We start from the raw sequence: 13045 nt of genomic DNA on the forward strand, positions 1-13045 counted from the left end.
AATGTCAAGAGTCTTTAACAGGATTTTATTTCTTCTGACCACAATGGGAGGGTCTTTAACAGGGTTTCATTTCTTCTGACCACTATGGGATCCTAGATAACCTTTCTGAAATAATCTTTGACCCTGTCATTAAGGAGTGTTATTTCTAGAATGTATTATAGAGTGCCTGCATCAAACAACTTTTTTGTTGCAGGAGAAGGCGAATGTTATCTGGAAACCTATCTAAGCCTCTCTTTTCAGTCTTGGACTTCAACCAAGGAGTTTTTTGGTGGTATTTTGAGTATCATTCTCTTGACTCCCGTGTCAGGTTATTCAGAAGATAGATTTTCATACATGAAAAAGTATCCCCTGGATTTTTATATACTAATCTTTAGAGATATATTTCAGAAATTGCACTGGTGGAGACTAATTTTAAATGGATTTCACTCAAGATTCTTTTTGGTGCCAAAAAAGACAGGGGACTGGAGACCCATTCTGGATCTCAGCAGCTTGAACAAGTCTGTCACCCAAACCAAATTCTGGATGGTCACAGTTCAGTCCATTCTCCCTTTTCTGAGAGAGGGTGATTGGATGTGCTTGATATATCTCTGGGACACGTATTACCACATCAAAATGGACAAGCACTCCAGGAGTCTGCTTCACTTCTGGCTAGGAGCCAATTTTTACCAGTTTCGTGCCCTGCCATTTGGTCTCTCTAGAACCCCCAGAGTGTTCACAAAGGGCATGGCAGTAGTTACAGCTCACTTGAGACTGCATGGATTCCAGGTGTTTCCATATTTGGATGATTGGCTCCTCACCATCCCCACCAAGTATCTTTGGGTAACAGCTCTACAATACACACTTTCTCTGTTGGAGGTTTTGGGGATAACTGTGCACTGGGAGAAGTCAAACCTGGTCCCTACCCAGCAGATAGAATTCATCAGAGAAGTCTTCAACACCCGATCCTGTCTGGTGTCACTCCCAACTCACAGACTCCAGAGATTGAGGCTTCAGTTCTTGGCGATACTCTGTCAAAACAAAGTCTCAGTGCGAAAGGTTCTTCAGACCCTAGGATCCATGGCACCTTCAATCCCAATAGTGCTGCTTGCCAAGCTGCACATGTGAATTTTCCAATGGCTTCTTCTTTCTCAGTTGTTCCCGAATCATCGCCCTCTATATTCCCAGATCCAGATAACCAACTCCTGCAAGCAGGACCTTCTTTAGTGGATGAGTCCAGACACAGAACTATGCCCATTCCAGTCCCCTCATCCCAAGGCCATTGTGACCACGGATGCTTCCCTGATTGGGTGGGGGGGGCATTTCCAGGGAAAGACAGTCCAAGGCACATGGTCCACTTTGGAGGCCAACCTGCATATCAACGTTCTAGAACTGTGAGCGGTGCTGTTAGCATTGCAGGCATTCAATCCGGTTCTTCCTTCTAGGACAATTGCAGTTCATTCAGACAATATGTCACTAGTCTGGTATATCAACAAGCAAGGAGGAACCAAGTCCTACCCCTTGTGTCAAGACCCATGAAGATTTGGCATTGGGCGATTGCTTCCAACCACCTTCTGATAGCAATGCATATCCTGGGGAGCTCAAACTTGATTGCAGACAAGTTGAGCAGATGTATTATCTTGCCCCATGAGTGGTCTCTCAATCCCAATGTGGTGGCAGAAATTTTCAGCAGCTGTGGCCAGCCATGCTATGACCTTTTCACCTCTCCATCAAACAACAAGTGCAGCAGTTATTTTGTCGTATTCCTCCCAAAGCGGGGAGTCCCCGAGGGACACTCTGATTCATGATTGGCCCACAGGACTTCTTTATGCTTATCCCCCCATTCCTCTGATTCCACAGTTCTTAAAGAAAGCTCATCAGTTGAAATGCAAAATGATCCTCATAGCCACTTTTTGGCCTCGACAAGTTTAGTTCCCCTTCCTTTGGCCTCATCTGGTATACCTGCCATGGATTCTGGACCCTCTTCCAGACCTGATTGCTCACCCCCAAGGGTTGAGCCACCCAAATCTGTCCAGTCTCAAGCTGACAGCTTGGTTTCTCCACTTCCATTAATTGCCAGGGAGGCTTATCTCACCTCACCTGTTCAGGATTTTATCCTGGCCTCTCATAAACCATCCACCAGAAGACTGTATCAAGACAAATGGAAAAGGTTCTCTCTCTGGTCAAAGGATAACATGCAAGATCCGTATTTCGCTCCAGTCACAGTGGTTTTGCAATACTTGTCTAAGTTTTATGAAGAAGGTGCCACAGCCTCTACCATATGAGTACATCTGGCTGCAATTCCGAATTACCATAATGGGCTAGATGGTATGCCTCTCATCTCACTATGTTTACATAAAATTTTTCTCAAAGGAATTTCACACATCAGGCCCTCAGTCAGACAGCCTATAGAGCCATGGAACCTCACGTTAGTTCTACAGTCTTTGACTCAACCCCCTTTGAACCTGCAACGAAGTGTGACCTGAAATTCTTGTCTTTGAAATTCTTGTTCTTGGTAGCCATTACATCAGCCAGGCAGGTTTCAGAGCTACAAGCATTGTGCATCAAAAGACCCTATTTGGTCTTTCTCAAGGACAAAGTATCACTCCAGACTAATCCATCTTTCCTCCCCAAGATTGTTTCTGACTTTTCCATCAATCAGTCCATTGACCTACCAGTGTTCTTTCCAAATTTTTCTAATAAAGGAGAGCACTGCCTACATTCCTTGGATGTACACAGACAACTGAGATTCTGTTTAGACAGAAGCAAAATTATGCACAAGTCTGACCAGCTTTTCATTTCTTTTTCTGGACCTAGAATGGGAAATTCTGTATCCAAGGTTACTTTATTGAAATGGCTAAGGGACTGCATACATTTCTCTTACTCTTCCATAAAAGAACCTATGCCACAGGTTAAAGCCCATTCCACTAGATCTATGGTGATATATAGCTGTAGCTTTCTACTCCAGGAATTCTATGGATGACATTTGCGCAGCAGCCACTTGGGCTAAACCCCACACTTTCATCAATCATTACAAATTGGATGTGGTCTCCAGAGGGAGAGCTGCCTTCAGCTCAATGGTACTCATGAACGTTCTTCCATAAGGACCTCCCATATGTCTCAAGGTAGCTTGGGATGTTGTCCCATCAGTGATGAATGGAAAGAAGATTAACAACATCAGATAAAGAAGTTATGTCTTACCATAGCATTCCATCTGTGTTGTTCATCTTCTTTCATTCATCACTTCCTACCTTCCTTCCCCCTCTAAAGGCTCCTGGGGGATACTTGTCTTACCATAACATTCCATCTGAGTTGTTCATCTTCTTTCATTTATCACTTCCCACCTTCCTTCCCCTCCAAAGGCTCCTGGGGGATACTTTGGGTCCAAGTGTGGTCTTAGGGCATTTGCGCAGAATGGGCCTCTGCTTTTCTGGTATATCATGGGCAAACATGATCTGAGGTAACAGGGAGAAGGGCATTGTGGGTAGAAGCTTGGTAATTGGCCGACTGTTCCAAGGGATCATCACCGAACCCATCAGTGATGAATGAAAGAAGATGAACAACACAGATGGAATGTTATGGCAAGACATAAATTCTTTTTTCAGCTGTACTTCCTGACCTCAGTTATGCATACATCTCTCTGTACTTTATGAATCCAATCACTATTCTGAGCAAATTCTTTGTAAACAGTTATGTAATTATTCATATTATCTGTACTAGTTTTCTCTATATTCATTGCACCCTGTGCCCAGACAATGACTAAAAACAGTCAGTAGACCTGCTCACTTATCTGGTTAACAAATAGCAATAAACAAATAAATAAATGCCCCCTTTCATTATATCCCTGACTAAACACTTGTCACAACTGGAGTGACCACAGTGCTTTCTCACTGAAAAAGTCAAGGGCCTAAATCATTGAAAACTATGCAAACCATCTCAAAGCCTTGCCCATCTTTTTGCTATCATTTAGGCTACTAATGGTCGAACCTCTGCCTTGCATGTACAACCTCAATAGACCCTACTCTGTCAGACCTGTTACACATTCACAAGTCCAGTGGTATTATAAACACCCAATCAAGGGATCTCAATTACTTTTATAAGGTAACAGAACATATTGGAGGGATATGTATGTATTACAGAGAGTACCACTTCTATGGAACCATCTTCCACTCCACATAAAGCGAAGTATTTTTCTCACTCTATTCAAATGTAATCTGGGTGGGTAACCACAAATTCACCTCACTTTAGCACCCGTCCCTTATATTTTTCTTTGTCCCATTTCTGGGTTATTTTTTATGCAAAAATATAAAGGTTAAAAACTACAATAGGATGTAAAGCTAGCCTTCTTAAGATCCAAAAACATCAATAGGATAGTAAATATCTATAAACTATGAACATATAACACATGTGCCAGTGAACTGCATGTAACACAGGGGTAACATTGTCCTGTGCAGTATATGTGTGACACAGGAGTAATATGGTCAGTGAGTACATATAAAATTGGGGTAACGTGGAGTAATGCAGTACATATAGCACAGGGTTAACATAGGCCAGAGCACTATTTATAACACAAGTAATATGAGCTAATTTATGCATATTAACAGAGATGACAATGCAGTACATGTAACACCTGTGCCAGGCTGGTATGTATAACACAGGGGTAAATACTCCAGTGCATGTGAGTCAGTGATGGTAACATGGGCCATTCTATTATATATAACACAAATGCAACATGTCAGCATGTTATATACATCAGTGAGGGTAAAATGGGGTTGTGTTTTACATGTAAACAGGGATATTATGGACATGCAATGCAGGCGACATGGGCCAATTCAGTGCACATAAACAGGGGCAACAGTGGTCAGTGCAAAACATATAAGACAGGTATGCTATGTCAGTGAATTGTATGTCAACACAGGAGTAATATGGTCCAATGTATTACATGTAACAGGGGGTAACATGGTAACGTGGGTAGTTATTTGCATATAATAAAGGAATAACAGGGGCTAGTGTCATGTATATAACACAGGGATAACATGCTGATGACTGCATTTAATACAAGACTATCTTGAACCTATGCAATACATACAGCACTAGTAACATGGGTCATTGCAGGACATGTAACACAGGGATAACATGGGCCAGTGAACTACATGCAATATAGGGATAGCATGGGCCAGTGAGGACATGTTACACATAGGTAATATGGGTCAATGAGTACATGTAACTAAGGTGTAACATGAGCTAGTGCTGTACATGTAACAAAGGACTAACATAGGCCAACCCAGTGCATGTAACACAGGGGTAACATGAACCAGTGCACTACGTGTAACACAGGGTAACATAGGCCAATGTATTTCATATACTGCATAACAAACCTAGCCAGTACATTATAGGTTTATAGGTTCATAGGTTCATAGGTAGGTACTAGGCTATTGGCCCTAGGGCCTATATAAGCCTAGCCAAACGGTACTCTGGCTTTTACCACCCAAGAAAATTATTTTCCTGTGCCCCTGTCAAGCAGAGCCACAGAAGTGATCCCGGGGTGAATTTCCTATCTCCCATCCAATCCTCAAGATTTTTCTTGAAGAGTGCTAATGAGGAGCTTTGTTTGATATAGATAGGTAGTTTGTTCCAGAGTATGGGAAGTCTCTGAGACAGGAATCTATCCCTCCAGCATGTTCTGTTTATTGTGGTGACAAAGTTTAGGTCCCTAGAGCATGTAGCTCAAAGGGATTGGGATTTCTTTATGTGGAGCATGTCCAACAGCTCTGGGTTTGACATAGCTTTGTATGTTAGGCAATGTAGGTGATATGACACAGAGTAAAGCTGGAGTTTTTTGAGACGATCTGCGTAGGGCATCTGTTTGAGGCCGGTAATCCTCTTTGTGAGGTATTTCTGTGGCCTTTCCAGTTGTTGTAGATGTCTTGTGAGGTACATACCAAAAGGGGCATTGTACTCTATAATGGGTCTAATGAGTGATGAGTAGAGGGGAACAATGACCTCTTTTTTCCTGGATAAGAAACCTTTTGTGATGAGGTGTGCCACGTAGAAGGATTTCCTGACTACTATGGCGATGTGATTATCAAAGGAGAGACTACTGTCCACCTGTGTCCCAAGGTCTCTTATCACACTTTTGGTGTTAAGTAGACTACCACCTAAGTGGTAGTTCATGGGTACAGAGTTTTTACCAAAAGGGATAACAATGCACTTTTTGGCACTGAGCTTGAGGCTATGGCTTTGACACTAGGCATGTGTCTCAGTGAGGCCTTTTTGTAGGATGTCCACATTGTTAGGAGATTTGATTATGGCTCCTAGTTTACAGTCATCTGTGAACTTTGTTAGCCAAAGACCTTCTGTTTTAGCCTGCACTTCAAAGAAGTAGATACCACACAGGAGAGGACCTAGGACTGAACCCTGAGGTACTCCACTTGTCACTGGTCTGAAGTTGGATTTAGAGTCTTCTACTTTCACAGTGTGGGTTTGGTCATTGAGCCAGTTGGCAACCCATCTTGTGACATAGGGATTTATACCTAGTTTAGTGAGTTTGTCTATAATTCCAGTGTGGGGGATCATGTCAAAAGCCTTGGCAAGATCTAGATAGGCTGTGTGTACCACCTTACCCTCATCTACAGCTTTGGTGACCGCTTCAAAGAAGTCTATCAGATTTAGGAGACATGATCTGCCTTTTACAAACCCGAACTGGGTAGGGTCCAGAGTTTGGAGATTACCAATGTCATTGTTTATAAGTTCCATGATGATACGTTCCATAGCCTTGCAGACCAGGCTCGTCAGGCTAATGGGGTGGTAGTTCCTGGGGTCCGTGGTGGCTCCCCCTTTGTGGAGTGGGATAACCATTGCTATGAGCCATTCAGTGGGCACAAAGCCTGAGGTGAGGCTATGATTGAACATGGTACTTAGGTGGGGTGCCAGTTTGTTCTGTAGGTCATGTAGAACGCAGCCTGGGATGTTGTCAGGTCCCATGCTGTGTTCTTGGCTTTGGAGAGTGTGTTTTTTTACCTGTGCAGCCGTGATTACAGGTACTTTGCATTCTTCCGGTATAGAGATGAGCACTTTAGGGGATGAGAGAGGGCTAAAGTTAGCACTGAACCTATCTGCCAGGATGTTGGCAATATCAGTTGGTTCTGTATATTTAGTGCCATTGTGCTGCAACTCAGAGCAGATCTGAGTGTTGCCATTGAGATTCTTGACACAGCTATAGAATGCTTTGTGGTTGTCTTTAGAATCAGTGGCGATTTTGTTTTCGTAACTAGCTTTGGAGGATTTTATGAGGGATCTCAGCCTCTTACTGAGGCTGACCACGGAGTTCCTCCAATCATAGGATTTTACTCTTTTTTGCAACAGTTTATTTTTTCTGTTGTAGAGTTTGTTTCTATTAGGGGACCACCAGATTGGCTTCCTTTTTTTGGAGGATAGCATCTTGGTTCTGTTAGGGATTGCACGATCCATGCACTTGTGTAAGTGCTTATAAAGTGCAATTGTATAGGATTCAACAGTCGTATCTCTGTTGTCCGTCAGCATGGGTGTCGTGAAGTTTGCCACTTCTGTCTTAAGAAGCGTGAAGTTGGCTTTGGAAAAATTTTTTACGGTGGTTTCCCTAATGGGAGGTGGGGCTGGGGTGTCGATGTCTAGGGTGATTTGCTTGTGGTCGGATCTGACCAATGAGGAATTGACCTCTGGTGTGGAACACCGGTTGCCCGTGTTGGTAATGACCAGGTCTAGGATATTGCTGCCCCTGGTGAGGGTGTGGATAAGTTGATCCAAGGCATTGGAATTTATGAATTCCAGAAAACATTGAGCACAAGAGTTGGTACATGAGTAGTTTTCCCAGTTAATGGTGGGGTAGTTGAAATCACCCATTATTAGGGTATTAGGTTGTACCCTAATATTTTCCAGTGTATCAAGAAATGAGGAGTCGGAATCCTGGGGCATGGTGGGGGATCTGTAGCAAGCTACAATTTGCATTGCGGTCTTGCCCAGAGTTAGTTGCACTTGGATAATCTCAGATGCATTATGCTGAGCAACCAGCCTGGAGGTGTGGATATCCTTAATGAATATGGACATACCTCCACCTTTAGTGCTTTGGTCCAAGTTATGTGTAACACAAGGGGTAAGGTGGGCCAGTCACTACTTTAAATGCATGTATAACCTGGACCTGTGTAATATATCCAACAACAATAACATGAGCCAGAGCTGTACACAACACAGTAATAACATGGGACAGTGAATTAATTATAACATATGGTTAACATGGGCCAATCAGTACATGCTACTCAGGGGAATATGGACCAGTGAGTACATGTAACAGAGGCAATATGGGCCAAAGGTATGTGTAACACACAGGGTAGCATTGGTTAGTATGTACATCTAACACAGGCGTAACATACGCCAGTGTAGGTATATGTAACACAGATGTAATACAGCCTTGTCCATTATCAGTAACACTAGGGCAACATGGACCAATTTAATATATGTAGCATAAGGGTAACATAGGTCAGTAAGCACACATAACATGAAGATAATGTGGGCCAATATGTGTAGCACAGAAGTAACATGGGCCAGCGAGTGCACAAAACATAGGGTTAGCTTGTACTGCTATGTTATATGTAACACAGGGACAACATGGACAAGTATGTGCATCTAGCCCAGGGACAACATGGTGGCATATTTTGATAAAAATGCTTCCCCTCCAGCACTGTAATGTGTATAATTTATAGTAAAAAAGCTTTTTACATAGGCAAATAAATTGCACTGCTTTGTTTTTTCCCCTGTTTGACAATTGTATAAACATACAATCACTTACAAAAACTGGCCATATTGCGCAAGAACCAATTTCTGTTTTGCTTATGCTGCTTATGCACTTTTAAAATACACCTTACAGATTCACTTGCACAGGGCTGCGATTAACTCTGGATTAGTTGTTTTCATTTTTTACCTTCTCATTTCAACTAGTAAATCCTGCCCAACTTTAATGATTGCAAGTGCTCACTTCCTCTTCTGTTCCTGATCCTGTGCATAGTTCAGGCAGAATTAGAATGTGACACTTTAGGCTGTGTAGATTGACAGACATAAAGGAAAGTCTGCTAATGGTATCCTAAGCTCAAACAATGCTTTTGTTTTTGTAGATGTTGCATTTTCTGATATCAAGCAGGGAGGACAGCAGGCATGTTTTAGGGCTGTTCTCCTCTTTCCAGGGTGACTCTAAAAGAGCTTATGCTGTAATATCCTGATGGAAGTCAGCTTTTAAGCTGTGCTACATGTCAGATCATAGCTGCAGCTGTGTGTTGTCCCTGCGTCTTTAGTTTGGTATGCACTAAGCAGTAGATCCTGCGGCTTTTGTTTCTGCTGTGCCGTATTGATAATGAGTTTCCTAGTGTGCGTAGCTGTTTTAGTTAGATTGCATTCAGACCTTGTGGTGCTTCATGTGATATCCCCCCAAAAAAGGCTCACTTCTCTGAGAGGGACTGGCATTAGCAGGAGTACTGCTCTTATCTGATGCTCAGCACTAATTTGTGAACGGAAGCGGAAGGGTCAGGATACAGTCTCTCTGAAAACAGGGCACTCCAGTTGTACAAGACAAATTTAAGACGCACTGCACTTTTGTGGAGTGCCAGTATAACAGGCTTCATGATCTCAAGTAAGATCTTAGTGTACCGTGGGCCTGATGGAGGCACCAGGACAGAGACTTTCCGAAATACTAGGAGACGTAAGAAATCCCTGGGAGACTTGTACCAGAATGGGTACCGGGTTAAAGCTGGACACAATCATGCAACTGACAAGGAGGACCTGGATAATTTTCGGCATTCACTGGCATCATGTTACAGAGTGGCTTGCTACTGGGGTAAGAACAGCCTTTACATTGTAATCTCAGAAAAAAGTGGTTGTAAAAGCTTTATGATTCAACTTCGTTCTTCTCTTAGCATTTATTAACCTCATATTTTGTTATCCTGAAGAGATTGTCTCAGAACACAAGGATATAGAACTTCAGAAAGTTCCTTTATTCTCCTCATGGTTTCTACATATATGACAGAACAAGAGATCACTAAGGTAATGACCATAATACTTTTAAGTGTAACCCTGTGAATTGACTCTAAAGAAGTAACCCTTAGAACATCCTTTGTCAGACCATTTTTAAAATTCTTGACTTCTGCCATTAGTGCCCTCTAAAAGTTGGGGTTTACTTGTAAATGCGTTCCATAGCATTCAGCTGTACCTCCTTTAAAACTGGTTCTATTCACAACACTGAAAAGATCTGCCTAGTAATTTGCAGTCAGATTTGGATGTTTGTCTTCTGTGCTTTTGTGACGTTTGTTACATTTTGAACAGTGTTGTCATGGTAAGGATGCTAAAGGTCATTGAAGGGTTTGCTAATATGGGGGCTAATGAGGTTTCATCTGTTTGTGAGACATTGTTATCCTTCTGAGGTCAAAAGTAAACTACTAAGTCATATAGTTTCCAAAACAGTGCAAGAAATGACCAACTTGAACTAAAGTGAGACTGCAAATAAATAAGGGTTCAAATGTATTGTGAGATTCCTGCATCATAAACATTGCGTAGCCATCACTGGAAGTGTGATAGTTAATAGCAGGGGCAGAGTTTCAGTGTATGTGGTGGGATGGTGGGTCAGAATTTGAATATGCTGAATGCATGTTTGAATATGCTGGATGCATCAATCCCCCATTGATTTTGAATCATAAAAGCTTGTGCTCTCAAGCCTAATGAGTTGTCTCCAGGATACAGGCAAGGACCTGTCAGAAAGAACTTTTTGTACCACTGAATTTATGTTTACCATGAGAAATGGTTTTGTTTGATGCCTTCTGTTCTCTATCTGTTATTTCTTTCAGTTTTCTATCAGAATATGCATACACTTTGTTATAATTTTTTTGTGTGTCATATTTTGTGGGCTTGTGATTTCCAGTGCTGGAAACTTTTATTTTTGTATAGCCTTAAATAACTGTATTTGCAGTCCGGGAATTTGTTTTAAGTAAGTCATGTTAGTGCTGCAGTAATTTGTCCCCCGTGAAATGGTGTTTATCAGATACTGGTCTCTGATTTAGGAGATGTAGCATTTGTTCGGTTTGCAGCAGATGAGCAGGATGATTGATTGCTGCAGGCAATGTGGCTGATTGTTGCTCTGCAGAGATGAAGCACCTGTCCTTTCTGCTGGTACAGGTGCTTGTGAATGCCTCAAGGATGAGCAGTGCAGTGCTTCCTTCTGTGCTCTTTTTTTTTTTTTTTCCTGTAATGCTTTCCGAAGATTCTATATCCACAGAAGAGAACAGCAAATGCAGCAAGGCAAGGACAGAGCTGCCATCTGCATCTACATTATGATGGCATACAGCAGTCAGGTAATTAATAAACTCAGAACTTCATGGAAGTAATGAAGATGCAGCAGTATATCAGTACATCAATCCATGAGATACAGCAAAGGCATAATGTCCAATAGTTCAATCTTGTCATGACATTATCTCCAGGTAGGCAAGTAATGGCAGTCATACGTATATATCTCTGAATGCAAAGAGCTATAAAATAAATGTGAAGATGGAAGTTGAGGAGAAGGTGAAATGGGATAGAGAGGCTGTTAGATAAGTGTTAAACTGTAACAGAAACAGTTTTCTTTCCCACATGCTGTATCAGTCTTCTCGCTCTTGTGTTATATACAAGAGTCTTGCTTTCCTGGTCCTACAGCTGGTTAAGTTTGAGTTAACACAAAACTTGGAGATGGTGAAGAGGCCCGCACATATTTTACTAATCCAGCAGGGGGCACGATATTGCAACATTCTCCAGGGGATTCAGGAAAAAAAAACACCACTGGTGGTAAGAGAGCAGCAGACAAAAGGGTTCGTTTACACTATGCAGAGAAATGCAAATCAGAGACACATTAGCCACAATTAAACAAGACCCCCCCCCATCAACAAATCTCTGAATGTCCATTAACTATTGCAAGTGCAAATCAGCAATTTCAAGTAGTATTTAACAGTGGTAGACACGTATTGTAGTTGACTCAGACACAACCCCTTCTCATTCACTTTCACACACAGACTTCTTACCTGTCTCTTCCTATTTTTTGTCCCTACCCACATAAATCATAGTTCCTTATAGTCAGTCAATAATGCCAGAATTTAATTCTCCTTAGTGTGTATATAGTGCATCATGATGCTAAGCCTGTTGTTGTTTTAACATTTTTAGTGATTTGAATCAGAGTTAAAAAAAACTCTCCTTGTTGTCATTTAGTGTTCCTGCCAGCTTCGTCCTGAAGCCCCCCACCCGCACATAGGCACACACCCATCCTGTCTCAATTATCTGTTCCTGATTTTACAGAACGCTGCTGCTGTTGCCCCTTTTCAGTGTACTGTCCCTCATAATGCACACTGTTGCAGTCATTAAAAAATGCCACATCTTAGACTTTCATATTTATTATTATGCAAAAAAAAAATGCTACAGTAACTGATCTGTTAGTGTAGTAGGTTAATGCTTCTTTCTGTGTCAAGAGTGCAGAGTTTAAAGCCTTTCCCCTTTTTACTTACTTTTTTTTATAAAAACTTAGGCAGTGTCTGACAGCATCCCTGGTGTCTATTGGTGGTACTGAAGACTGATATCCTCTGTGAGGTGTGAGAGTATAGGGTTTGAACTTTTTTAGTGCCTCTAAAGAGATGCTGTGAAAAGTTATCCCTGGTGTCTAGTGTTCACCTTGCCCCATGTTTTTGTTCAGCAAAACCTTGTTCTTTTATTTTTTTTTAAGTGCCTTTAAGGCACACTGCAATTAGTTATAGGTTCATAGGTTCATAGGTTTATACTAGGCTATCTGCCCTAAGGCATTTATAAGCCTAGCCCGAAGTTTTGTGGCTTACGCCACCCCTTATGTTAAAAAATACTGTGCCCATTAGTTTGTTGTGCCTCTGTCCAGCAGTGACACAGAGATGATTCCTGGGGTGAACCTACGATCTCCCATCCACCGGTCAAGATTTCTCTTGAACAAAGCCAGCGAGGTGCTCTGCCTCACATGGACCGTGATTTTATTCCACAGCATAGGGAGTCTCTGGGTGAC

At 42.0% G+C, this 13045-nt stretch overlaps 1 protein-coding gene across 32 annotated transcripts in view; it reads left to right on the forward strand.

Moving 5' to 3' along the window:
• KCNMA1 (potassium calcium-activated channel subfamily M alpha 1) overlaps positions 1-13045 on the forward strand; it is a 4085072-nt gene that overhangs the window by 1258993 nt on the left and 2813034 nt on the right. For 6 of the 32 annotated variants that reach the window (XM_044055792.1, XM_044055800.1, XM_044055795.1 and 3 more), the window contains exon 1: positions 9303-9838. The exons of 10 other annotated variants lie outside the window; for them this stretch is intronic. In XM_044055792.1, coding sequence (XP_043911727.1) covers positions 9625-9838 — 214 coding nt within the window. In that variant the 5' untranslated portion in view covers positions 9303-9624. Of the gene's footprint in view, positions 1-9300; positions 9839-13045 lie in introns of those variants that run through there. 16 more of the 32 variants (XM_044055789.1, XM_044055790.1, XM_044055802.1 and 13 more) reach the window with 7 other exon arrangements.

The sequence above is a fragment of the Protopterus annectens genome, chromosome 14.part0 (genome assembly GCF_019279795.1).
Source record: "Protopterus annectens isolate FY-2018-M chromosome 14.part0, PAN1.0, whole genome shotgun sequence".
Classification (NCBI taxonomy): domain Eukaryota; kingdom Metazoa; phylum Chordata; order Ceratodontiformes; family Protopteridae; genus Protopterus; species Protopterus annectens.